The 24242-nt window shown below is 42.4% G+C and overlaps 1 protein-coding gene across 2 annotated transcripts; it reads right to left on the bottom strand.

The window, feature by feature from the left end:
- Positions 1–5399: 5399 nt before the first annotated feature.
- LOC134871116 (somatostatin receptor type 2-like) lies at positions 5400–16592 on the bottom strand. 2 transcript variants are annotated; one of them, XM_063893713.1, is made up of 4 exons: positions 16147–16592; positions 13493–14145; positions 12012–12337; positions 5400–11203 (listed from the first exon to the last, which is right to left on the bottom strand). In XM_063893713.1, exons 2-4 carry the CDS (start codon positions 13878–13880, stop codon positions 10772–10774), a joined length of 1146 nt encoding a protein of 381 aa, XP_063749783.1. In that variant the 5' UTR covers positions 13881–14145; positions 16147–16592; the 3' UTR covers positions 5400–10771. The 2 variants fall into 2 exon arrangements, with proteins under 2 accessions (XP_063749783.1, XP_063749784.1); XM_063893714.1 differs by lacking the exon at positions 16147–16592 and having other exon boundaries at positions 13493–14289.
- Positions 16593–24242: the final 7650 nt, after the last annotated feature.

The raw sequence follows: 24242 nt of genomic DNA, 5'->3' as shown, positions 1-24242 counted from the left end.
GGGTTGGGAGTGGGTTCTCCTGAAGTCAACAACAATCTCCTTTGTTTTCCCCACATTGAGGAAGAGGTTGTTATTTTGGCACCAACGGGCCAGCTGCTTCACTTCCTTCCTGTAGTTAGTCTTGTCGTTGTGGCTGATGAGACCCACCACGGTGCTGTCGTCAGCAAACTTCAGGATGTGGTTGGAGCTGTAGCTGACCTGAGTACTTTTACTCAAGTACAAGATCTGAGTACTTTTACTCAAGTACAAGACCTGAGTACTTCTACTTTACTCAAGTACAAGACCTGAGTACTTTTACTCAAGTACAAGACCTGAGTACTTCTACTTTACTCAAGTACAAGATCTGAGTACTTCTACTTTACTCAAGTACAAGATCTGAGTACTTCTACTTTACTCAAGTACAAGATCTGAGTACTTCTACTTTACTCAAGTACAAGACCTGAGTACTTCTACTTTACTCAAGAACAAGATCTGAGTACTTCTACTTTACTCAAGTACAAGACCTGAATACTTTTACTCAAGTACAAGACCTGAGTACTTCTACTTTAACTCAAGTACAAGACCTGAGTACTTTTACTCAAGTACAAGACCTGAGTACTTCTACTTTACTCAAGTACAAGATCTGAGTACTTCTACTTTACTCAAGTACAAGATCTGAGTACTTCTACTTTACTCAAGTACAAGACCTGAGTACTTCTACTTTACTCAAGTACAAGACCTGAGTACTTCTACTTTATTCAAGTACAAGATCTGAGTACTTCTACTTTACTCAAGTACAAGATCTGAGTACTTCTACTTTACTCAAGTACAAGACCTGAGTACTTCTACTTTACTCAAGTACAAGACCTGAGTACTTCTACTTTACTCAAGAACAAGACCTGAGTACTTCTACTTTACTCAAGTACAATATCTGAGTACTTCTACTTTACTCAAGTACAAGACCTGATCAATTTTCCAAAGTCTTGATATATTTGAATACTTATGTGAACGGCGCTCAGTGGTTCTGTGAGCGGGGCCCAGTGGTTCTGTGAGCGGGGCGCAGTGGTTCTGTGAGCGGGGCGCAGGGGTTCTGTGCGAGCATCACCCTCATTAAAGCACGCAGGACGTTTTAAAGGCATGGTGAGGCTCAGGTATTACACAGCAGACCTTCACTGCAGCAGTACATGAGATGCACCAGCAGATGGAGACGGCCGACAGCAACTGAAAGGATACTCTGTTCAGTGAAGGATCCACACTAATATCCGGCCTGATCTGCGTCTGTCTTACATTAATATATACACCTCTATCCTCTCTTTATATTGGAGAAAATCACTCCTAACCATCGAATGCAGATCTGAGGACAGAGTAAAGACGTCCTGAGGTGAAGACGTGACAGATCAGGGTGTCAGGGTGTGGAGTGGGGATGAAAGGGGATGAGACGTAGAGAGGAATCTGATCAAAGCAGGAGAGACCGCACACTGAGCAGAACGCTGGACAGTGTGTGCTCCTCTCTAGAGATCAGACAGGCTGCCTGAGCTTTATTTATTACCGACAGGGATTCAAAACACCGGCACAGTATCTGTTTTCACTCCCGTTGTGTTGAGGAAAGTTTGGTTTATGATGGGTTGAATGGCCCATGCTTTGTGTTGCTGATACTGTTTAAATACACCCATTTTGAACCATCATGCATCAAGTTGCAGAGGTATAGAACACAATATTTTCTTGACTTTATTCAATCTCTATATTCAAACATGATTTCAGCTTCAGTTTTGGGGCATGGGAAGAAAACGAGTAAACCTATAACATGGTAAACAAGAAAGTAGTCAGACAAAGAGGCATTTAAGAGCTACGGTTACATCAGCATGTTGTATAAAGTGGAAGTTAATTTCAGAGCTGAAAACAACACATGGCACATTACTTGGCTAATTAAAGTAGCATCGAAGTCTATCTGTATTTGTATGTATGTATGTGTACTTGTAAATGTGTATTAACCTGCTGATGCTGTGTGTGTGTGTGTGTGTGTGTGTGTGTGTGTGTGTGTGTGTGTGTGTGTGTGTGTGTGTGTGTGTGTGTGTGTGTGTGTGTGTGTGTGTGTGTGTGTGTGTGTAAGAAGTATTGGGGTTTTTGTCCTCTGTTTAGATTTGATGTCTTTTTGTTTAGTCTTTATCTTAAATGTGTATTTTCTGCGCTGCCATTTCTACCGCAGTTGAGAATGAATCCTCGTCTATCATGTTCGTATCTTTTGTATATCATTTGAAGCATTTAATAAAAGTCTTAATGACTGAAAAAGGAACATTTCTAAGACTTCTGAGGCTTTTCTGTGACCGTAGGAACCCCAGGAAAACCCAAGATGGTAAATCAGTCCAGGTTTAGTTTAGTCTAGGCTCTAGTTGTGGTGCTCTCATTTCCATCTGGCCTCTGAGAGTGGCCTCTATCGCTTCCTTTTCCATGAGTATCATTCAGTCTGCAGAGTCGAGACTCGTGTGTAGTTTAGATTACAAATCAAATGTCAACAGTGTCCCTTTATCCCCAGAAATCAATTTGTTCCTGCATCAGTTTAATCTGATTAAACTGCTCTAAATGCTCCAACTCGATCAATGTGATGCTTTTGATCAGGGTTTGCACGCAACAATTAAAGTCAGTGGTAAAAAAAAAGTAAATGGATTTCAGGAAAATGTGAGGGGGATTGCACATAGAGACACAATTAACATTCAATCTGCAGTTAAACTCAGCTCTATGGAGAGTCTTAGAGATTTATTTGGGGTTTTTAGACATGCAACTTTGTCGTTTTCATCCTCAAAAGGCAGCTGCTTCCATCAGACTGATCATGTAGCTGTTAGCCTGAAGCTACTGCTAGCCCTGGGCTTAACATACGTACTGTGAAAAACCCAATCGATTCATCAGAAACTTAAATGTTAATGTGTAGGAAAGTTTGCCAACTCTTACTCCATACCTAACTACAAGGTGTTAATATATTAGTGTTACAGCTCTGTTACTGCACGTTTAATAAAGATAACACAGATTATATAAAACCGGAGGCCTACACTGCTGACATTATTAAGTGGGAGTAAAACGTGAGCTTTAACCGACTGAGCTAATTACTAATATGTATTGTAGTCACGAGAACTGAGCCTTGTATCAACAGCCGCTTATCAATATGTAGCATCTCTACTTTAAAGAGTCCTCTCCTGCTGATGTTCAGGTGTATATCAGTATGTAGCGTCTCTACTTTAAAGAGTCCTCTCCTGCTGATGTTCAGGTGTATATCAGTATGTAGTGTCTCTACTTTAAAGAGTCCTCTCCTGCTGATGTTCAGGTGTATATCAGTATGTAGAGTCTCTACTTTAAAGAGTCCTCTCCTGCTGATGTTCAGGTGTATATCAGTATGTAGTGTCTCTACTTTAAAGAGTCCTCTCCTGCTGATGTTCAGGTGTATATCAGTATGTAGCGTCTCTACTTTAAAGAGTCCTCTCCTGCTGATGTTCAGGTGTATATCAGTATGTAGTGTCTCTACTTTAAAGAGTCCTCTCCTGCTGATGTTCAGGTGTATATCAGTATGTAGTGTCTCTACTTTAAAGAGTCCTCTCCTGCTGATGTTCAGGTGTATATCAGTATGTAGAGTCTCTACTTTAAAGAGTCCTCTCCTGCAGATGTTCAGGTGTATATCAGTATGTAGCGTCTCTACTTTAAAGAGTCCTCTCCTGCTGATGTTCAGGTGTATATCAGTATGTAGCGTCTCTACTTTAAAGAGTCCTCTCCTGCTGATGTTCAGGTGTATATCAGTATGTAGAGTCTCTACTTTAAAGAGTCCTCTCCTGCTGATGTTCAGGTGTGTATCAGTATGTAGTGTCTCTACTTTAAAGAGTCTCTGTTATTTTTCTGTCTGCTAATTGGAAAGGTCACACGGACAGCATCGGCCTCTTGTAATTAATCCATCGTCGGCTACATTCACTGACATTTTGTCACATTGACATTGATTCTGAAGCTCTGAATACAGGTGCATGAGAGAAATCACTTTCCCAGAGCATGCATTTAATCCTCATTTCATCCTCTCACCTGCCGCCGCCAACTCAACACAAAACCCCCGAGTATGACTCTCATTAGAGAATAAATGACTTGTTTCACCATGACGCTCGGCACTGCAGAGTTCCAGAGAGCTGTGAGTCATATGGAGGCGAAAGTGCGGTGCTGTTGCACTCAGTGAGCATTTCTGGGTAATGAATCCAGCCTTAAGTACTTCTACGTGTGTGGGGACGACTTCCTAAACCTGCGTTAGACCATAGGAACATGCATTTATAGGATTTTGCCTCGAGGAAGCTCAGATTGGATGGCTGGTTTGACAGGCATGTCTTCACTGTGAGGGGTTAGGGCTGTAAGCTTTATTTTAATAGGATTTTTTAAGTCAAAATACCAAATAAATCTACGAAAATGTTGATATTTTTCAAAATAGGTCTCTTAATTATGGCTATACTGAACACTGGGTTTATAATTAATTTGTGTTTCTGTAAGAGAGAATAAAAGGGAAAATGACCAAAGTCTTACAAATGAAATCTGTCTCCAAACGTGCCCCAAAAAAAGATTCCCATATAACTAAACGGCATTCCCAATCACGCTTTGAGTCAACAAATGTTTCAAGCACCAGGTTAACTGATTGTGACTTTAAAACGAACACTACAAGAACTACGTGGTAAAGTTTAGATAAAACACTTCTGGGTTAAAGTAGGTTTGTTGGTAACATCAATTAAGTTATGAATGTAGAAGAAAATCCACAAATGCCTTTCAAACCGTTTAGCCAACATGTATACCAAAGGGAGAGACACATGAAGTCTAAATGTAAAGCTTTTACAAAGTGATAGTTTGGATGTTTTAATGGGAGTTAAATAAGGTTATTTTCCATTGTATTACCTACAGTTAATGGTGTCCAGCTAGCCATAACTTTGAAGAAATGGACTGCTGTGAACGGGATCAGCAGCAGAAATCAGCGTCCACCCCCCACTTCAAACTTTGGATTGATTGCTGTATTTGTTTCTGACTTAGCTGACTCTATCTCTCGGTAAACACGTGTGGTCCCGCTTGTCCGACCTTGAGCTACAGAACAAATGAGGCTCTTAACCGCTGTGTGTTTGGAGTTCACGGCCCCCTGAGAAATGCTGGATCCCACACTGAATCCCCCCCCCAGTGGCTCACATTTGTTTACAACTTAGTTTATTGATGCGTTCAGGGATCGGGGGGGAAACAGTGAGTTCTTCCAAGGATTGTATTCCTTCGGGAGTGGAGAGATGAGCCTCCAAGAACCTTCTAAGATATACAGTAGTCCTTAAACATGGTGCAGACAGCCAAGTGAATACACACATACACACACACACACACACACACACACACACACACACACTTCATCCACTGACGCATAAACACACAGATTTGACCATGGGAGCAGAACCTGCTTTTTAATAGCAGAGACGAGGACATCAGCGCGTCCATTACAATCAATGATCACATTATACTCAACGATAAAGAGTCACAAATAAACATCGGACATATCACACGAATATAAGCCGGGGGACATAGTGTTTAAAAAGTGATAACCAGGAGGCGTCTGTTCAACATGTCTGTAGAGTACAAAGGCCTTTGGTAACGATGAGGGGTATACGTCATCACGTGGTTTCTATATTGAGTTTCAAGGCACATAGATCAAAGTTACTGCACACAGAAGTACATATCCATGGTTGTGCACAGCCAGAAACAAGCATGTAAGTTAGGATTACATATGAAGTTTGGACAACCCACTTATTGTTTTATGTCTCGGACAAAATGACTCTAATTTCCTACTGATTATAACCAAAGACGCTACTAAGATGCCTCTGCTTTTGCTGAAGGTGAACCCATCTGTACCTCTTTTCCTAAAGTGTATTCAGCAAGAGATGTGTCCGTCCAGTAGGGCTGGGTATCCTTTTTGAAAACTACCAATACCAGTACATTTAGCGTGAAATTACCTATAGATTTGATGCCTTTTTTGTACTTAACTCGACCAATCATGCATTCAGTTGATCCAAATCTATGTTACACGAATACCTTTTGAATTGAAGTTCTTTAAATGACTAAAATGCTGTTTAAATAACCACAAAAAAACACTGTTTGGATTTTAAACCAATGGCCCTATGACACTTGCACAGCAACACCATATAAATAGCACTTTTCCTCGGTACAAATAAGATAGGATTTGACTTGAGAAGCTTCGATACTACTTATGGATTGTTTAGGTATTGCGTACCCATACCCAGCCATAACACTGGATTCAGTTTGTGAGTGGACATCGGGATGCACAGCCCTCCCCATGCAAGAGCAAGCCGAGGAAACCACAGAGTTAATATTGAACGGTGCATCCTCAGGAGTGCACGTCCTAGCCCTTCACAAATGAAGTTGTGTTTCCTTAAAAAAAAGAAACGGAGCACAAGAAGAAGAAGGCAGAGTTTCCCCCACATTCCTCCGCTTGTTTCCTTACCATCTGCACACTATACATTGGCATCAACCAAGACAGGAATCCTTCACATCTGGCCATGTCAACCCAAATGACTTTTTCATTAAACAACCTAATCGCAGGGTAATACGTAGGTCTTGATTCCACAGAAAGGGTGTTTGTCTGCCTTGGTTGTCCCTTTTTTAGCGCTACATTTACACTGGTTTTGCCACAAACTTGTCTTATCAACATCTACGAAACATATGCATGGTTGATTAAGTACATTAAGCCCATTAAGTGTGTCCAAATAGCCAGCGGGAATGACAGGCATAGTGTGGTTCAGTTCATTACAGCTCAGTTTGGGTGGGTGTAAAATGTGTGTCAGTTCATATTAGTATTGGTAAAAGATAAAGAGAGAGACAGAGAGAGAGGAGGACTGGGAGAATGTCATTAACTGTGAACGATGAGAGAGGAGTTCTTGCACGATTAAACTACACTTAACTGTACTGGGCGAGATTGTTAATTGAGTTCCTTACTGTAGGGCATTTGACATATTAACATATGAATACACCGAAAGACTCATTCATAGTTTATTTTTCATTACCATCTGCATAAAGCATTTGTTCCTGGCATGTGTCACATTATTCCACACAGTACTCTAGGTCACTATGACACATTTATGCAGAATTGGTCATCACCTCCTGCATTACTCACACATGCAATGTGCGTATGTGTGACACATTGTGAGCAATACGGCTAAAGGTAGGAGTCGTTTATCTTATTATATAATACTGTACCTACATGAGGATGCACCGTTTGGACAAAGTATCTAATTGAAAAAAATGTTGGACTGATAATGCATTAACGATATAGGAGAAAGTGATCCTTTTTGCATCTTTTTGATCATCTTTTATTGAAAAATATATCAAAATAATGGGGATTTTTTTCACCAAAACAAATATGCATGGCTAAATCTGTAGAATATGATTTGGAAATATAGTTTAGTGGTTCATACATCTTAATTGGAGCTGTAATAAAAGCTACAATGCTCTTGCAATTAAGATGTAGCTTAGCAGAGTTAGCCCATTATCTTATAACCGCTGATACTGAATTTTGAGGAAGGAGGAAATGGTCAGTATTGCATCTTTATTACCATGTTTTATTTAAAGATATTTCACAGTGATGCTGATGGGATGTTTTAAGAGGGTATGCACCAAACAAATATGCATTGCTAAGAATATGGGATAAGATTTGAAGGCAATGATATCTCTGCAGCCCCTTATTCCTGCAATTTCAATAATGCACCCGTTAACCACATCACATTTTGATTAATTGTGCAGCCCTAATGCATCCCCTACAATTGTCTGGGAGTGTGTCTTCCTCTTTTGACCTGTGAGTGAAGATGGCAATAAATAAAGCCCCTAACAGTGACAGTAGGGAGACAACGCTATGATGTATTCTTGTCTACAGCAGCCTCCCGGGACGAGCTTCTCTTTTGATGGCAACGACTTTTAACCTGACAGATATATAAACTGGGCTGAAGTGACTCTGACACCAAAGCATAAAGTGGACAACCTTATCACAAATCTCTTGGCAACCAGGTGGGGGTCATGGAGGAAGGGGTGGTAAACTGATAGCTAAAACGGAAATAGATCATAGTCTGCTGTGGGTTCACTCAGTCGTTATTAATGGAGTGATAAGGTTCAAACGTGCTGGGTATTGTTGTGACAACGTCTTTTGTTGGCGCTCTACTAGGAAGATGTAGCTTAGCAGAGGTAACCCAGTTAAATAAGCAAACTTTACGGTAGCCAGCTAGCTACGTTTGCTATTTATCTTCAGTGAAGCTGTTTGTAGTTGTGGTTCTGACCTTCTCTGGTAGCTATTTTAGCTCTTACTCTCCTGAAGATGTAGCTCAAAAGATCCCAGTTAGCTCAGAAAATTGTGGTTGTTTTAGCTAGCTCATAGACCAGCTAGCTCATTTGTTAAAGCTGCTAACGGTTTAGCATTTTGGAAATGTAGGTTAGGAGTTGATAAAGCTTTGTTAACCTAAACCAGCTCTTTGCCTGTAGCCTACTTGAGCTAAAAGCTAATATTAGTATGCTAACATGCTTAAAATGACGATGCCCATCATGTTAGCATGCTAGCGTTTACTAATTAGACCTAAACAGCTGAGGCTAAGGTGAATACTATGAGCTTTGCAGGTTCATTTCATCAGAAAATTCTCAATTTTGACGTGACGATGATACTGCAGCACACTTAATTTGAGCTAAATGCTAATATCAGTGTGCTAACATGCTCTAAATGACAACACATATGGTGTTAGCATGCTAGCACTTACTAATTAGCCCTAAACAAAAAGTACAGCTGAGGCTAAGGTGAATATTATTAATTTTGCAGGTTTATTTCATCTGAAATGTCTTAATTCAGACGTTATGATGATACTACAGTACATGTTAAGTAATAAAGGGGAATTATGGCTCAATGGATTACAGTTCCTTCCTTCTGGGAGCCATGAATGTCTGTAACACATTTCATGGCAGTCCTTACAATGCTAGCATGGCTAAAACACACTAACCTCCATGATGTTCCTCTAATTGATTGATTGATTGATTATTCTGTAACTCGATCTGGCACCCTCACAGTGTGGCGCCTCTGAAGGAGCCACTAATTAATAGCATAGGGATGTACAGTATTCAGTCGATGTACTGAATGCAACTGAGATTTGGTGTACAATAATATGAGCGTAGCATTTGTGGCTTCAACAATAACTGGCTCTCAACCAGTGTGACTATTCTGTGGAAATCTGAAGACCAACCTTTAGGTGAATACTTATTTTCCATACATACAACAAAGTTAATCATAGAAACGACAAAAGGTCAGAAGTTTGAAATATGTTGACATATCACAGCGTGCAGGGTCTGATGAAATAAGCTATCCTGTTGCATCTTGGGTAATGTAGTATCCTGTTAATGGGAGCTTCACTTTTACTGCCTTCCGCCTGATTTCGTGTCTTTTTAAATAAATGGATGAATTTGTTTTGGCTCTATCGATACCTATGAGTTAAAATATAATTTTTCTTAGCTATTATTGCCCAATATCTCCAAGAAATGGTCTTTTGAAAGCTTTAAACAATAATTTCCGAACTCTACTCAAGCTTTTAATTCATAATACTGCTTCTCTCTCACTCTCTCTTTCTCTCTGTCTCTCTCTATCTATCTAAATTATATTTCAGGTATTTTTGCGAGCATGTCCTGGCTGAACCAAATATAAAGCTGACACTGAAGGACATCTTAAATAGCCAAAACACAGCACTTTACGAGTAGACATGGCCTCTTTACAATGGCACCGCTGGTAAAGCCGAAGTTAGGAACAGGAAACAGTGAAGTATAAAGTTCACAAGAAGAGTTTCACAAAGTTTCAGAAGCTGTCCTTGATGCATGTTAAGCCAACAGAAACAGGAAAGGAGTTCAAATTCATTTTGGATCTTTCCCCCCTCAGGGTTGACAGCACATCTTTTTATATATATATAAAGTCAAGCTGTTTTAAAAGAGAGCAAGGTCAGAGTGGCTGCCAAGATGTTTTCCCTTCCCTTGCACTTAATCAATAATCCACGACATTGAATTTGAGAGTTTACGGATCAATGCGGCTCCAGAGAGACGGACAGAAACCTTCACTTATCATAAATAAAACGTCTCGTTGGGAAAAGGTCTTTGTCATTTTGTTCCCCTGTTGATCGTGCAGAAAGAGCTAATCAGGTGCTATGAATTAAACAGGAGCATTCATCTTTTGCTTGTGGTTTAATCATCTTTCTCTGGAATTGCAGAGCCGGCTGTTTTGCACGGAAATATTTGGCTGATTTCTTCGTCCACTTTCAAAAAATCAACGGTGATCTCCAAACACTCCCATCAAGAAGAGCACTGATGGCGCCCCCGTCACCAGTCCTGTATCTTCCTTCGATCTCGCTCAGTCTGCACGACTCCTGACAACATAATAGTAACTCAAGCTGACATCGCTCCTATTTATCTTGTTTGTTTCATTACTTCTTCATTACCTGCTGTGCTGCAAAAATCACCCTCAGTTGAGATGCATTTTCTCCACAGACCACAACAAGATGCCTCATTAACCCGCATGTCAAGCTGGAGTCAGTGTCCTTTCCCTGACCTCTGAAACCCCTGAAGACATTGTTTGTTTAGACTTTGTTCATATGTCAGTGTCCTGTGAGCTTTACATAATCCTCCAGCCCCCACATCTTTACAACACAGGTCAACAAACAACAGATCAGGCAGCTCATCCGTCTGGAAGCACCACCAGTCCGTCGACCTGGATGTGGCTTTTTTAAATGGTGGTCTGCAGCTCGCCGTTCAGCAGCGCGGCGTTGTGAGTCTCCAAATTGGCGTTGATGATGGCGGCGTCGTTAGCCATCCTGCTCCTGTCCGCCCGGCTGTCGCTCCGCTCGATCTCGTCCAGACCCGCCACCTTCTTCAGGCACAGGACGTTCTGAAAGCTCTTCTTGAAGTTGTCCGACAGGAAGGCGTACAGGATGGGGTTGGCGCAGCTGTTGGCGTAGCCCAGCACGACCACGAAGTCGAAGGTGCTCTTCACGGCCGACGTGGGGTTGATGGAGCTGGTGACGGAGGCCACGTTGAACACGTAGAAAGGCAGCCAACAGAGGACGAACACCGCCACCACGATGGACACCATGCGGGTCACCTTGCGCTCGGATCGCTTGCGCTTTGTAGAGCCCACCCGCATGCCAGAGGACTTCACCTGGGGAAGACATGGACTGTAAGTGGCTCTAAATACCCCAAAGCACTACAGTATGTTCAATCTATGAGACATCTGTGTAAGCGAAAATGGGACACTTTCTCTTTCACCATCAAACAAATGACTCTGAATTGAACCCATTCTAATAATAGGAGCGGTGGGATATATGTATTTATGGATATATAAATAATAAACTAACACTATATGTCTCTGTTAAATACGAAGCTACGACCAGGAGACTGGTACAGTATCTTAGCTTAGCATGAAAACTGAAAGCAGGCGGTTCAAAATTAAAGTATCTGCAAAAACATAATTTTCTTGACAATAAAGTAGCTGAGATTAAGAGATGCTAATCTTTGTGCTAAGCTAAGCTAACCGGACACTGGGGGATGGTATTTTACCCTGGAATCTGAAAGAGCTAAGAAACAGATTACAAACATAGTCTCCAAACTGTTCAGCGCTTGAATGTTCGAATTGTAACTCTGATGTACCAGAAAGCTCATAGCCATGTAAAGGCAGACTGGAATCAGAAAGAACCCAAACATTTCCTTCTTCTAGGAACGCTTAGCATGAAAACTGAAAGCCGGCGGGTCAAAGTTAAAAAATGGCCTTGTGTTGACCATAGCAAGTAACCCATAACAATTAAGTAGCTGAGATTTAGAGATGCTAATCGTTATGCTAAGCTAAGCTAACCGACACCGGGGGATGGTATTTTCATGAAACCCTTGGAAAGAAAGTGAGTAAGGTTTACTTTAAGAGCTATGGAAACAGATTATACGAATAGTTTCAGTTATAAAGCTGTGGCTCTTACCTTGACTATAATGAGCAGGTAGCACATGCAGATGACAGCCAGCGGCAGGAAGAATCCGATGAAGAAGGTGTAGATGATGAAGGTTGTGGAGTAGACCTCCTGAGGCTCCGGCCACACGATGCCACACACCGGCACGTTGTTGAGGCCGCTGAAGATCAACGTGGGCAGGATCGTTAGCAGGGACACGCCCCACACCGTGATGTTGATCAGCTTGGCCACTCTAGGTTTCCGCCATTTGGTGGACCTGATGGGGTGAACCACAGCCAGGTACCGGTCGATGCTCATCACCATCAGACAGAAGATGCTGGTGAACTGGTTGAGAGAGTCTGGGAGAGGAGAGCAGGAACATAAGGATAGGTGACAAGTAACGTGGGCCGAGATGGCAAAAGTACAAAACTCGAGATACTCGTGTTTAAAATCAAAGTAGAAGTACTGACTAAACTTCTTTACTCAAGTAAATAAGTATTGGCTTTGAAATGTACTCAAGTAAAAAGTACCGATAACTGTTTCATAGAGGGACTGGTCCTCACTTTATATGAATAGAACATCAAAGATCTCCCTCATGTACAGCCCTGGGTGAGGGAGATTAATATCTCTCTCAGTTCATCCCCCTTCTCTGCCTCTTCCGCTTCTACCCTTACGTACTGGCGCGGTTGCTTCCGGTTCAGAGGATGATGGTAATAGACTGGAGTTCTCCTTGGTCCCTCTTCTTGAGAGAAGACCAGGAAGATCGTGTTGAAATCAATAACCCCACTGTGATGGAAACTTCTGGAGCAATGGAGAGGAAACTCAGAGAGACACGGGGAGAGCTGGAACTTTGATGGCAAACACTGAAGGTTTACTCTGAAGGTAAAGGCTGGAGAATTGACAACACATCTGCTGCAGCCACGAGGTGACAGAGCGGTTGCCCGACCAATCCTGAAGATCTCCAGGTTTTATCTAGTTCAGAGTGGACAATCAACATCCTTCATTCGCCAGACTAAACACATATGGATCCTGAATCTAACTGAAGCTGTCGCACATTGGAAAAGAACGTACGTCAGATAAGAAGGGCTTCTAGACGTCCCTGAACAATACACTCAGGTCAGCTTGAGCTCGGTCAGAAACTGGACTCACAAAGCGCCCGAGTTGCCCCTCCTTAAGGGAGATTACAGCACCCCCAAGGCCGAAGAACAATGCCATGGGAAAACAGACAGAGGAAGGAGACAATGATGAACTAGGTCAAAGGTTAAACACCTAAGCAAAAATCATCCCAAACACACAATGACTGTAAATAATAATGATCACGCCACCAGACGCAGATTCAAACTAAAGGAGCTGTTTTGAAATGTAAGAAGTAGGAAGTACAGTGTTAAAAAGGTAGCAAGGAAAAGTAAAAAGTAGTGGAGTAAAGTACTGATAACTTAAGACAGTAACAAAGTATTTGTTCTCCACTTCTTCAAACTAACTCTTAAAACGTGAGCCCTTTGCGCTCCACTCACCCACAGTCATGATGCCTTTGCACAGCACCTCTCCGAAGGGCCAGTGCACGAGGGTCAGCTGCAGGGCGATGAACGGCAGGCTCATCATGCACAGCACGTCGGCCACCGCCAGGTTCAGGATGTAGATGTTGGTGACTGTCTTCATCTTCGCGTAGCGCAGGATCACGTAGATGACCAGCGCGTTTCCACACAGCCCCACGGCGCACACGATGAAGTAAATGAAGGTAATGACCACGGAGCTGGTTTTGTCCTGGTGGGGCTCCCTGGTCTTGGTGACGTTCATGTCCAGGTCGGACTCGTTCCCCTGGATGTAGCTGTCGTACAGGAGGGGCTCGGGGAAGGAGATGTTGGGGGGAGTCGGGAGGAAGGTCCACTGATCCAAAGCCATGGTAGCTGAGGGGGGTTTTTAGGCTTTCAAAGTGTGTCAAGAAGGCGAGGAGGGGGTAATTATAGGAGCTGGGAGAAGGTAGATATAATGAGGCTTGAGGTTAGTTTTTAGCACGCAATAAGGGTGAAATGACTTCAAGGTCTACGACAAGCCTGGGAGTTTGACACTTTGGGGTCTCTGGGTTTTGGGGCTCTGAGGATTTTCCTTAACGACGATCCACAAGCATCACATCCCAGCTGAGGAGAAACAGAGGAGCACAATAGATCTATGGAGAGAGGGAGAGAGAGAGAGATGCTGAGAAACAGAACAATCCTTTGAAAACACACAAGGGTCTTTAAAGATCCATGGCAACAGTTTGCAAGGTTGCATCAGACCTCCTCTCTGGGGAAGTCTCCAGATGTGTCCTTTACATGTTGAGTGCTTTTTGTCCACGATATCACTTATCCACTTCACTACGACACGATGTGCAGCTTTCTAAAAATAAATCAGTGCCAAAACTCACACTTTTAGTCATTTCCTCATTACGACAATGATTTGCACGATTTTGCACCAAATCCAGTTCAAAAGGACACAACGATCGATACAGAACCGTCACAAAATCGACTTAAGAGCATTATTTGTGTCAATTTCTACAATGTAAGCTGAATGTTATCTGGTTTCATGTGCGCCTTTTCCCAATTTCAAACTGTGTCCAGGCGATAAATCCCCTGTAATCCTACACTGAGCAGTGCAGATCAGGTGTGTGTGTGTGTGTGTGTGTGTGTGTGTGTGTGTGTGTGTGTGTGTGTGTGTGTGTGTGTGTGTGTGTGTGTGTGTGTGTGTGTGTGTGTGTGTGTGTGTGTGAGACTCCCACACATATGCATACATGCACGACAAGGGCACTGCGCTGCCGAAGGCAAATGTTTATTCAATTGATCTCGGGGACAAACAGCTCTGACACCGGGACGGGATCACTCGCTCTGACCCTGCATGGATAAACTCACTTGGATCACCTGTGATTGGCTGGCACACGTGGGCCCACTTTGGAGGGTCCAGTTTGTGACGATGAGGGCAATCATTGGGTATTTGTTGGGTAGAATTACTAGCAATCACAGAGGATGTGTATACCAGAGCCAAAGTAGGTGGTTTTTAACGGGTTTTGTCTGCAAACCAGTGAATAAAACAAGGGAAAAGACCAAAGCAATCAATAAAGGATGCTAATTGAAACAGAAAAGGTTTGTTAATCCAATTCTAGCACTTAAAACAAGTCCGTTTAGGAAGAAAATACACTTTACCCACTGGATTTCTGCAGGATTCTTTTCTCATCTATTTGAGGAGCTGTCTAAGATTCAGAGCCACATTTTTAGGGACAAAGCTGAAGAATCCCACCCTGGTGATCCTTAAGATATCACTTATTTCAGCTGCAAGTGCAGGAATCCAACCCCCCCCCCCCACCGACAATGAAGACAACCTCATATTAAATGTAATTACACAGACTGGTTACTGCTGGGAAATGCTGAATATGAATTGAACCAGTATCAGAGCAGCTCCTTTATAGACATGTGTTGGTGTGAGAAGGAGAGTGAGTCAGAAAGCAATCTGCACTCCACTGACTGAAGAGGGGGGGGGGTTGTCTCTCACAGGAGGCAGCGTTGATATTATTTGGTGATGTCTTGGTCAGTTTAATCGTCGGGAGGTGTAATTGTGTTGGTAGGAGCACAGAGGGGTTTGGGGGTCTGGTAAAACTCTTGAACTTGAAACGTCAGAAGCCTTTCTCTCCAAAAACATTTCCAGCTCAACAGAGATTTAATTCCATTTAAAGTGGAAACTCTTTACACATAGCGAACAGGTTGGTTTGTTTTCTCCACATTTGACCTCCTAATTAAGATTTCAAAACCTCTGAATCTCCTTTATTTATCTCCAAACCCGCTCACATATAATTCCAAGTATTTCTCCCATTAGGTTGCACCTGTTCCACGGAGGAGCATGCACCTTCCCAGACTGCACCTTCCTCCTAAATCAAAACGCATAGGCACAGGTTTGGGATTTGAGTGCAGTACGCTCCCTGTCTAATTGAATGAGGGGGCTAATTGGCAAAAACGAGCTCACTGCTGCGTCATGAAACCACAAACGAGCTGCACATCTTAACGGAGAAACCATCCTCTGTGGAGGGATTGCGTTAAAGTGCGCAAAAGCAAACCAAGTCCACTTTAAAATGCCTTCAGATAAGGACACACTTACGCACATCAGAACCAGCCTGCACAACAACTTCAACAGCATGACTTACTTTATAAATGGATGTTTTAAAACGTCCCCTTCATGTAAAGTCCGTGGTGTTTAAAGTGTCCTTCAGGGGAGAATTTGGAGTCCAGGCGCTCCATCCCGGCAGCCTCTCATCCACCTGCTGCCCGAGGATTTACGCACGAAACCGCCCACCGTCTCCAGAGCTGCTGTACGTGTCTCAGGGCATTTTACTTCTTCATAATATTCCGCGTTTGTGAAGTGAAACTTGGGGAAATCCGTGGATTTAAAAGAGAAGATAATTGAGAAAAAGACGCTCACTGCGCGCGCTGCCTCCAACGAGCGACTGTTGGCACAAAGTCATCCGCGACGAGTCCGTCAGCGAGATACAGAGGGAGAGAGTGGGAAAGGGGGAGAGACAGTGACAGTATTTCGTATGGCGCGTCACCCTACGTGCGTCGCTGTCCGTGGGATTGCTGATTTGGGGTCACGCGCAGTGAGCACATATTTGTGTCATTAACAGCTTCATGTCAAAGCATTTCATCTGATGTGTGTGATTTCTTAATGCTCCTAATGGTTCTCCTTATGGTAATCATTTCAATTGCCTTGAGTTGAAATTTAAAACAAAACTATAAATGAATGTTTCTTATAAATTTGTTTGACTTATTATTTGGTCGTTAAAAAAAAAGGATTCTGAATTAATTTTGTATTTTATAAATTATAATTTATCTTTGTATTATAAGTATCATCAACCCAATGTCACTTGATGTCTTTGGTAGGTAATGGTATAATTAAGCGGTGATTCATTTGCTGTTTTTTGTGTTTTTCTCCTGGCATATTGGGATCTGTCCTCATTGTGTCATCAACATCAACAGCTTTATGTCCCTGCAAACATTTATACAGAAGTAGTGTCAAGATTAAAAACAAATAATCAGTTTAATAATCCGTAAAATACATTCCAGAATCTACCAGCAATTTATACAAATAAAATGCATTAAAACAAATGTTTATTTTACAGGTTCTTTGTTACGTTTCATTCTTTCTTCAGTTTTTATTTACAGTTAATTATTGCTCTCATTGGTTGTTTGTATTAGTAGCGTCTGCCAGATTGCCAACACGCATATTGAGCTACTTTTCTTAAACAGCTTGATTTACCTGAAAACTGTAGACTTTTTAAAGCAAGATTTATAACAAATGTATATTTAGATTTGATGTTTTTTATTAGTATTTATTTTTATTCTATCTTTCTTATCTTCATTTAACATTTGTATTATTCATCAGTGTGTGCATTAACCAGTACTCACCTTAGTGTACGTGCTGTCATGTCTGTTTCTGTTATTGTTTTTGTGCAAAATGAATAAAGGAAAATAAAGCAGAACAAATAGAAGTGCAATAATCCTTAAACACATACCTGGACAAGTTTAGATGCCTTTAAAAACCAGATCCTTGCAGAGTGAATGCACACACACTGCTGCAGGGATTGATCCCCAGTTGTGTCTTCAATCAGCTCCCTCTGAAGGTATCCCCATTGTTCTCCAGAGTTGTCAGCGATTTATCTGCAACAGAAACCCGTCTCCAGTCTTTATAAAGGAGGAGTACTGGCCGACATCTTCTGTGAGAAAATGTCCTGCCACTTTTCCCAGCCTGGCAAAAACCAAAGTGCTGCTATTATTACAACCAGATGTCCCTATCGGAGATTAATAGTCCTATTTATGCCCCAGAAGGAAGGGACGGAGGCTGCACGATGACAGAGGATTTTGGGACTTCTTCATTTATTCTGCAGAAATCCCCCATACATATTGAGCAGTGTACAGCCACAGGGTTCAGGTGTGTGTTTGCAGCTTCCAGGTCAACAAGTGCTCTGTGGGTTCATCTGAGTGTCACCGAGGACCCGCAGTCTTTGCTTTCCACTTCTACATGAAGCCCAGAGAACGGGGAATTATCGCCCGTACAAATACAAGTTTAAATACCATTACACTGTGTACACTTCAGAGCCTCTACTCTCATTTTAAAAAGTAGAAGTACTCAGGTCTTGTACTTCAGTAAATTAGAAGTACTCAGATCTTGTACTTGAGTAAAGTAGAAGTACTCAGATCTTGTACTTGAGTAAAGTAGAAGTACTCAGGTCTTGTACTTGAGTAAAGTAGAAGTACTCAGATCTTGTACTTGAGTAGAGTAGAAGTACTCAGGTCTTGTACTTGAGTAAAAGTAGAAGTACTCAGATCTTGTACTTGAGTAAAGTAGAAGTACTCAGATCTTGTACTTGAGTAAAGTAGAAGTACTCAGATCTTGTACTTGAGTAAAGTAGAAGTACTCAGATCTTGTACTTGAGTAAAGTAGAAGTACTCAGATATTGTACTTGAGTAAAGTAGAAGTACTCAGATCTTGTACTTGAGTAAAGTAGAAGTACTCAGATATTGTACTTGGGGAAAATAGAAGTACTCAGATCTTGTACTTGAGTAAAGTAGAAGTACTCAGGTCTTGTACTTGAGTAAAGTAGAAGTACTCAGGTCTTGTACTTGAGTAAAGTAGAAGTACTCAGATCTTGTACTTGAGTAAAGTAGAAGTACTCAGGTCTTGTACTTGAGTAAAGTAGAAGTACTCAGGTCTTGTACTTGAGTAAAGTAGAAGTACTCAGATCTTGTTCTTGAGTAAAGTAGAAGTACTCAGGTCTTGTACTTGAGTAAAGTAGAAGTACTCAGGTCTTGTACTTGAGTAAAGTAGAAGTACCAGAGTGTAGGAATACTCTGTCACAGTGAAAGTATTCTAAATGTTCCTCCAGTGAAAGTAGAAAGTACTCTCCTCTAAATGTACTTAAAGTAGCGACAGTAAAAGTAGTCATTGTCTGATTGGTCCATTTCAGAATAATATCTCTGATATGTTTTATAATGATTGATCATTAAAGTGTTCTCAGAGCTGGTAAAGGTGCAGCTAGTTTGAATGGCTTTGTATCCTGCAGGGTAGCTGCTGGATTTACTCAATAAATGTAGTGGAAAGAGTCCCTGCTCCGGTCTGTGGAGAACAGGTGTAAATGCGTTTGTGTTTTTCATACAGCCTCTGCAGGGGCAGGAATACATAACGCATGAAGCTGCTTCCAAAAGGCAATAATAATAAAACAGAAAATGCCACTGTGGGCTCGCACTGGTTTTTAGTCTGCAGCTGCCACAGGGCATCAGAGAGGCGTGAACACGATCACCTTCTCCTGATTTATTCGAGAAAATACAATTTTGAGAGCTTGAATGTTGCAGGTCGAGTGTCTTTGAATCAGTCATATGTTGTTCAGGTTCAGGACAACCGCTGATTGACATAAATCTTTGAAAATTATGGTCAAAAAGTTCTTAAAATGTCCCTTTTCTGCAGGTTGGTTATTGAAAATGAGTTTGTTGTATACAGAAGTGATAACATTATTCAGCTCTTTTCATTGAAAGGAGCCCTATTCAGTTTCTAGAGTCCGAACTTTCCCATAGAGTGATATATATAGGTTTTAGTGCATGTAAATGGTCTGCAATGGCTAAGATCTCTGTGTTCCCCACTTCTAAAGCTCCTCTGTTTCCTGGACGTTAGCTCGATGCTAAGTAGCAACATGTCTGCTAGATGTCCTTCCCCTGCTGTCTGTGACCTTAGTCCCTCTTGTTTCTATATCATTATGAAGCTGACTCGTTAATCCTTGGGATAAAGTCAGGTCTTTTCACTCGAGCTGAAACATTCACGCGTCCGTCTGCACACGACTCTGGGGGAATTTCTGCGCCTGTCCACTAGCTTGACATGCTATCCGGGCTGGAGTGTTATGTGATATAGTTTGGATACTGTGGAGAAGTCCACCAGTTTTTCCACAAAGCTTGAAAGGGTGTCGGACAGGAAGAGGAGACAGCACCTCAATGATTTCCATGAGTTTCTTGATGTTCCTGCAGCCTCTTCATGATTTTAAAGCAGCTCCTCGTCACATGAATAAAGTCAATAAGTCAGTTTGATGTGTCATAGAAGCAAAGCAGCTGTTATTCTCACTCACAAAGTGTTATGCTGAAAGAGACACTTAAAAGATTAAAGTATTACTGTAGTACATTTATCCTTCACTTCAAACCCAGTGTATTGAATCTCTTTCAACACCAGCCTCGATCGTCACCGATCAACAATTCTGCTCTTTGCCTTCAACTCCGACACACTTCTGAGTCAATATGAAACCCAGTTAAAAGGGTAAAAGTCCACAGAGGCTGAGAGTTAAAGATCAGGCAGAGGGAACAGTAGTTTTTGAATGTTATTCCCTTTATGACTCTTTGTTTATGCCAGAAAACGAAGCACAAAAAGCCCTCGGTTTGAACCCAGTCTACAACATAACAGACACTGTAATGGTAACTATTGGTATTAAAGGTTGGAAAACATAACCGTAGTTTAGTACTCGTTCAAAACCAGACTTTTAAAGGTAAAGGATAAATGTGTTTTAGTGTTTTATATCTGGGTTAGGGGGGGTTTTGTTGATGTGCTTTTCACGTTTTAAGAGACTCTGTGCTATGCTAACTCACTGTAGGTCGTCTGCAAGCTTTTAAGAGGCCCTATTATGATCCCTTCCACTGATTTTAAGTTGCAACAGAAACTCTCGTCAGTCGGTTTCTTGCATTATTTACTTTCTAACTCTAACCTTAACCCGGAAAAGCAGCAGAAAACAACAGCAATGCTTCAGTTTTAACGAGCTATACATCATCATAGACACTTTAATCCACACGACCAGCTGGACTGGACTTTGTCTCATAGCTTTGCACTTCAATGATGACTTTGGTCCGTGTAATGCCTCTCAAACAGACCTAGGAGGAGGACTGCAGCAGTGATGGATTGTTGTTGTTGTTGTTGTTGTTTAGACAAGGTGTTACAGGAAGGTGTGAAGCAGCTGGAGAAAAATTGCCAAAGCATGTATGCTTCTCTCCCCCGCTGCCGCCTCTCGCCTGGTATCCTGTCTTCCTCTTATACATTCCCTAGCTCCTGGCAAACACACACACACACACACACACACACACACAAACACACACACACACACACACACACACACACACACACACACACACACACACACACACACACTTTGACTGATTGCAGGCCGCTGTAGAACCTTGACGCTGAGCTTGTTGTGAAACTCTTGCGGGGGGAAAGTAAGCAGGCGTGATTTATTTTCTGTTTATTACCTTGACTGCTGGTGACGGTCCTGCAACACACACACACACACACACACACACACACACACACACACACACACACACACACACACACACACACACACACACACACACACACACACACACACACACACACGTCTTTATGGTCTTGTTTTCCCTCGTGTAAAGTTTAATGGTTGTATTTTAGTGCACAGTGGTCAGGGGGCTGCAGGGGTCTGAGGGCAAGGTCACGTAATTTGTCGTCCTGCATCTCTTCAGGTCGTCCTGCATCTCTTCAGGTTGCTCTGCATGTCTTCAGGTCGTCCTGCATCTCTTCAGGTCGTCCTGCATGTCTTCAGGTCGTTCTGCATCTCTTCAGGTCGTCCTGCATCTCTTCAGGTCGTCCTGCATGTCTTCAGGTCGTCCTGCATCTCTTCAGGTCGTCCTGCATCTCTTCAGGTCGTTCTGCATCTCTTCAGGTCGTCCTACATGTCTTCAGGTCATTCTGCATCTCTTCAGGTCGTCCTGCATCTCTTCAGGTCGTCCTGCATCTCTTCAGGTTGCTCTGCATCTCTTCAGGTTGTCCTGCATCTCTTCAGGTTGCTCTGCATCTCTTCAGGTCGTCCTGCATCTCTTCAGGTTGCTCTGCATCTCTTCAGGTCGTCCTGCATCTCTTCAGGTTGCTCTGCATCTCTTCAGGTCGTTCTGCATCTCTTCAGGTCGTCCTACATGTCTTCAGGTCATTCTGCATCTCTTCAGGTCGTCCTGCATCTCTTCAGGTCGTCCTGCATCTCTTCAGGTTGCTCTGCATCTCTTCAGGTTGTCCTGCATGTCTTCAGGTCGTCCTGCATCTCTTCAGGTTGCTCTGCATGTCTTCAGGTCGTTCTGCATCTCTTCAGGTCGTCCTGCATCTCTTCAGGTTGCTCTGCATCTCTTCAGGTTGTCCTGCATGTCTTCAGGTCGTCCTGCATCTCTTCAGGTCGTCCTGCATCTCTTCAGGTTGCTCTGCATCTCTTCAGGTCGTCCTGACTCTCTTCAGGTCGTCTGCATCTCTTCAGGTCGTCCTGACTCTCTTCAGGTCGTCCTGCATCTCTTCAGGTCGTCCTGCATCTCTTCAGGTTGCTCTGCATCTCTTCAGGTCATTCTGCATCTCTTCAGGTCGTCCTGCATCTCTTCAGGTCGTCCTGCATCTCTTCAGGTCGTCCTGTCTCTTTCTAGTCTCTTGAGGCTGTTTGTTGCGTTGCATCAAACTGAATTGATGTAATGTCATTTGGCAGTCTCTTTTTTGTATTCGATATTTGTCTATTTTTAGTGGTTTGCATGTCTTGTGTCTTTAACCATCTTTGTAGTTTCTGCATTTTTTGCCGCATCTTTGCAGCTTCTTAAGCTTTCATTTGCAGTTGTTTCTCTGTGTATTATTTTAGGATTTATTTCTAATTGTTTTGTCTCTTTTCTAGTAATTCTCCAGCTCTTGGTGTTGCTCATTTCTTTTCATCTCATTGTAGTCCTTTTGTGTCTTTTTTTTAGCCCCGTTACCTCTTTTTGTAGTTGTAAAGCAGACCTCCCAGGTGCAGCTGTTGGTTCAGGAGCTGCACACTGAAGGTGAAGGGAGACTGAAATAAATACTCCTCAACACTGAACAGAAACATAGAAGAAAAACCTGAGCTGTGGGATCTATTTTCAGAGCTTTTCTGCTTTATACTGCCTCACTTAGTGCCGTGTATTTCCCTCACGTCTATATCCTCTGTAGCTGTATAAAGATCAACAGCCCTGGGTCTGTGCCCGTTCGTCTGTTCACTAATCCCTCCGCGGCCCGCCGTGTTTTCCTGCCCGTCACGGTCCGCCAAGGTGTTTTAGAAAGCAGATTTCTGAGTTGCGACACCCAAACCTAAACTCATAAATATCTCACGTTAGTGTTGAGTCTGTAAATTACTGGCTCTAGCCCTGGAGAGGAGTAACTCCACCTGCCAGAAACACTTTGCTATTTTATTATTTCTGAGGTTTGCTTTCAGATCAATACTTGTCTCTTTTTATTCTTCTGCCTGGCAGCAACATTCACACACCATTCCTATGCTTTCTTCTATTCAATCCCCTTTCTGTGCAGATATATATTATACATTTTAGACCTGGTAACCCCACTAGCATCTGCTCCTTAAGGAAGGCCGTGGAGGGATGTTTGGTTACATCTCGATCTAGAATTTCATTCTTCCCTTTCAGGAATATGCGTAGGATCTGTTCAATGCTCTTTTTAAAGAAGCCAAATCCAATTTCAATCAGGAGAGAGGATTATTTTTGCTTGAATAGACTCTGTAGTGATGTAATGTATCTTAAAGAGGCCCTATTGTGCTTTTTAGGGTGTGTTCTAATCATTTTTGGTGCATGTAAATGGTCTGCAAACACTAAAATCCCTGGAAATCAGCTGACTGTTTTGCCCATTTTCTGTACAGTTTTCAGAGCAGGTTTATCTTTTTATTGTTTTTATTGGAGAGTCTGATGCAACCGTGGCTCTCCACTGCCTGCAGGTGATTGACAGCCCCCCACCCATCCCCCACCCATCCCCCCCCAGCTCCACCGTCACTCTCTGATCTTGATCAAGGCCTCTTCTCTGCTCTGGGTCAATGAACTCTCCACTGGTTTCCCCATCACTCTCCACAGGCTAGAATACACTAGTACGGACGAACACCAGGCTGCAGAAAATAAAGGGGAAGAAGAGACACACACACATACACACACACACACACACACACACACACACACACACACACACACACACACACACACACACACACACACACACACACACACGCTCTCTCACGTAGTTGGCTTTTTGGTGTCTTTCCTGTTTCATTGTTTTTGAAAACCTTCACATTTCTTCTAGGACAGAAAGCTGAGTCCGACCTTCATGCTGCAGAAATTTAAAAAAATAGGCAGTGTGACATTCAGCTCAATGAACAACAGATACCAAGGATGCTGGCTGGTGAAGAAGAAGAGGAAGCTA

The sequence above is a fragment of the Eleginops maclovinus genome, chromosome 10, assembly GCF_036324505.1.
Source record: "Eleginops maclovinus isolate JMC-PN-2008 ecotype Puerto Natales chromosome 10, JC_Emac_rtc_rv5, whole genome shotgun sequence".
Lineage (NCBI taxonomy): Eukaryota > Metazoa > Chordata > Actinopteri > Perciformes > Eleginopidae > Eleginops > Eleginops maclovinus.
The sequence above is the reverse complement of the archived record's forward strand: the minus strand, read 5'-3'. Positions and strand labels throughout refer to the sequence as shown.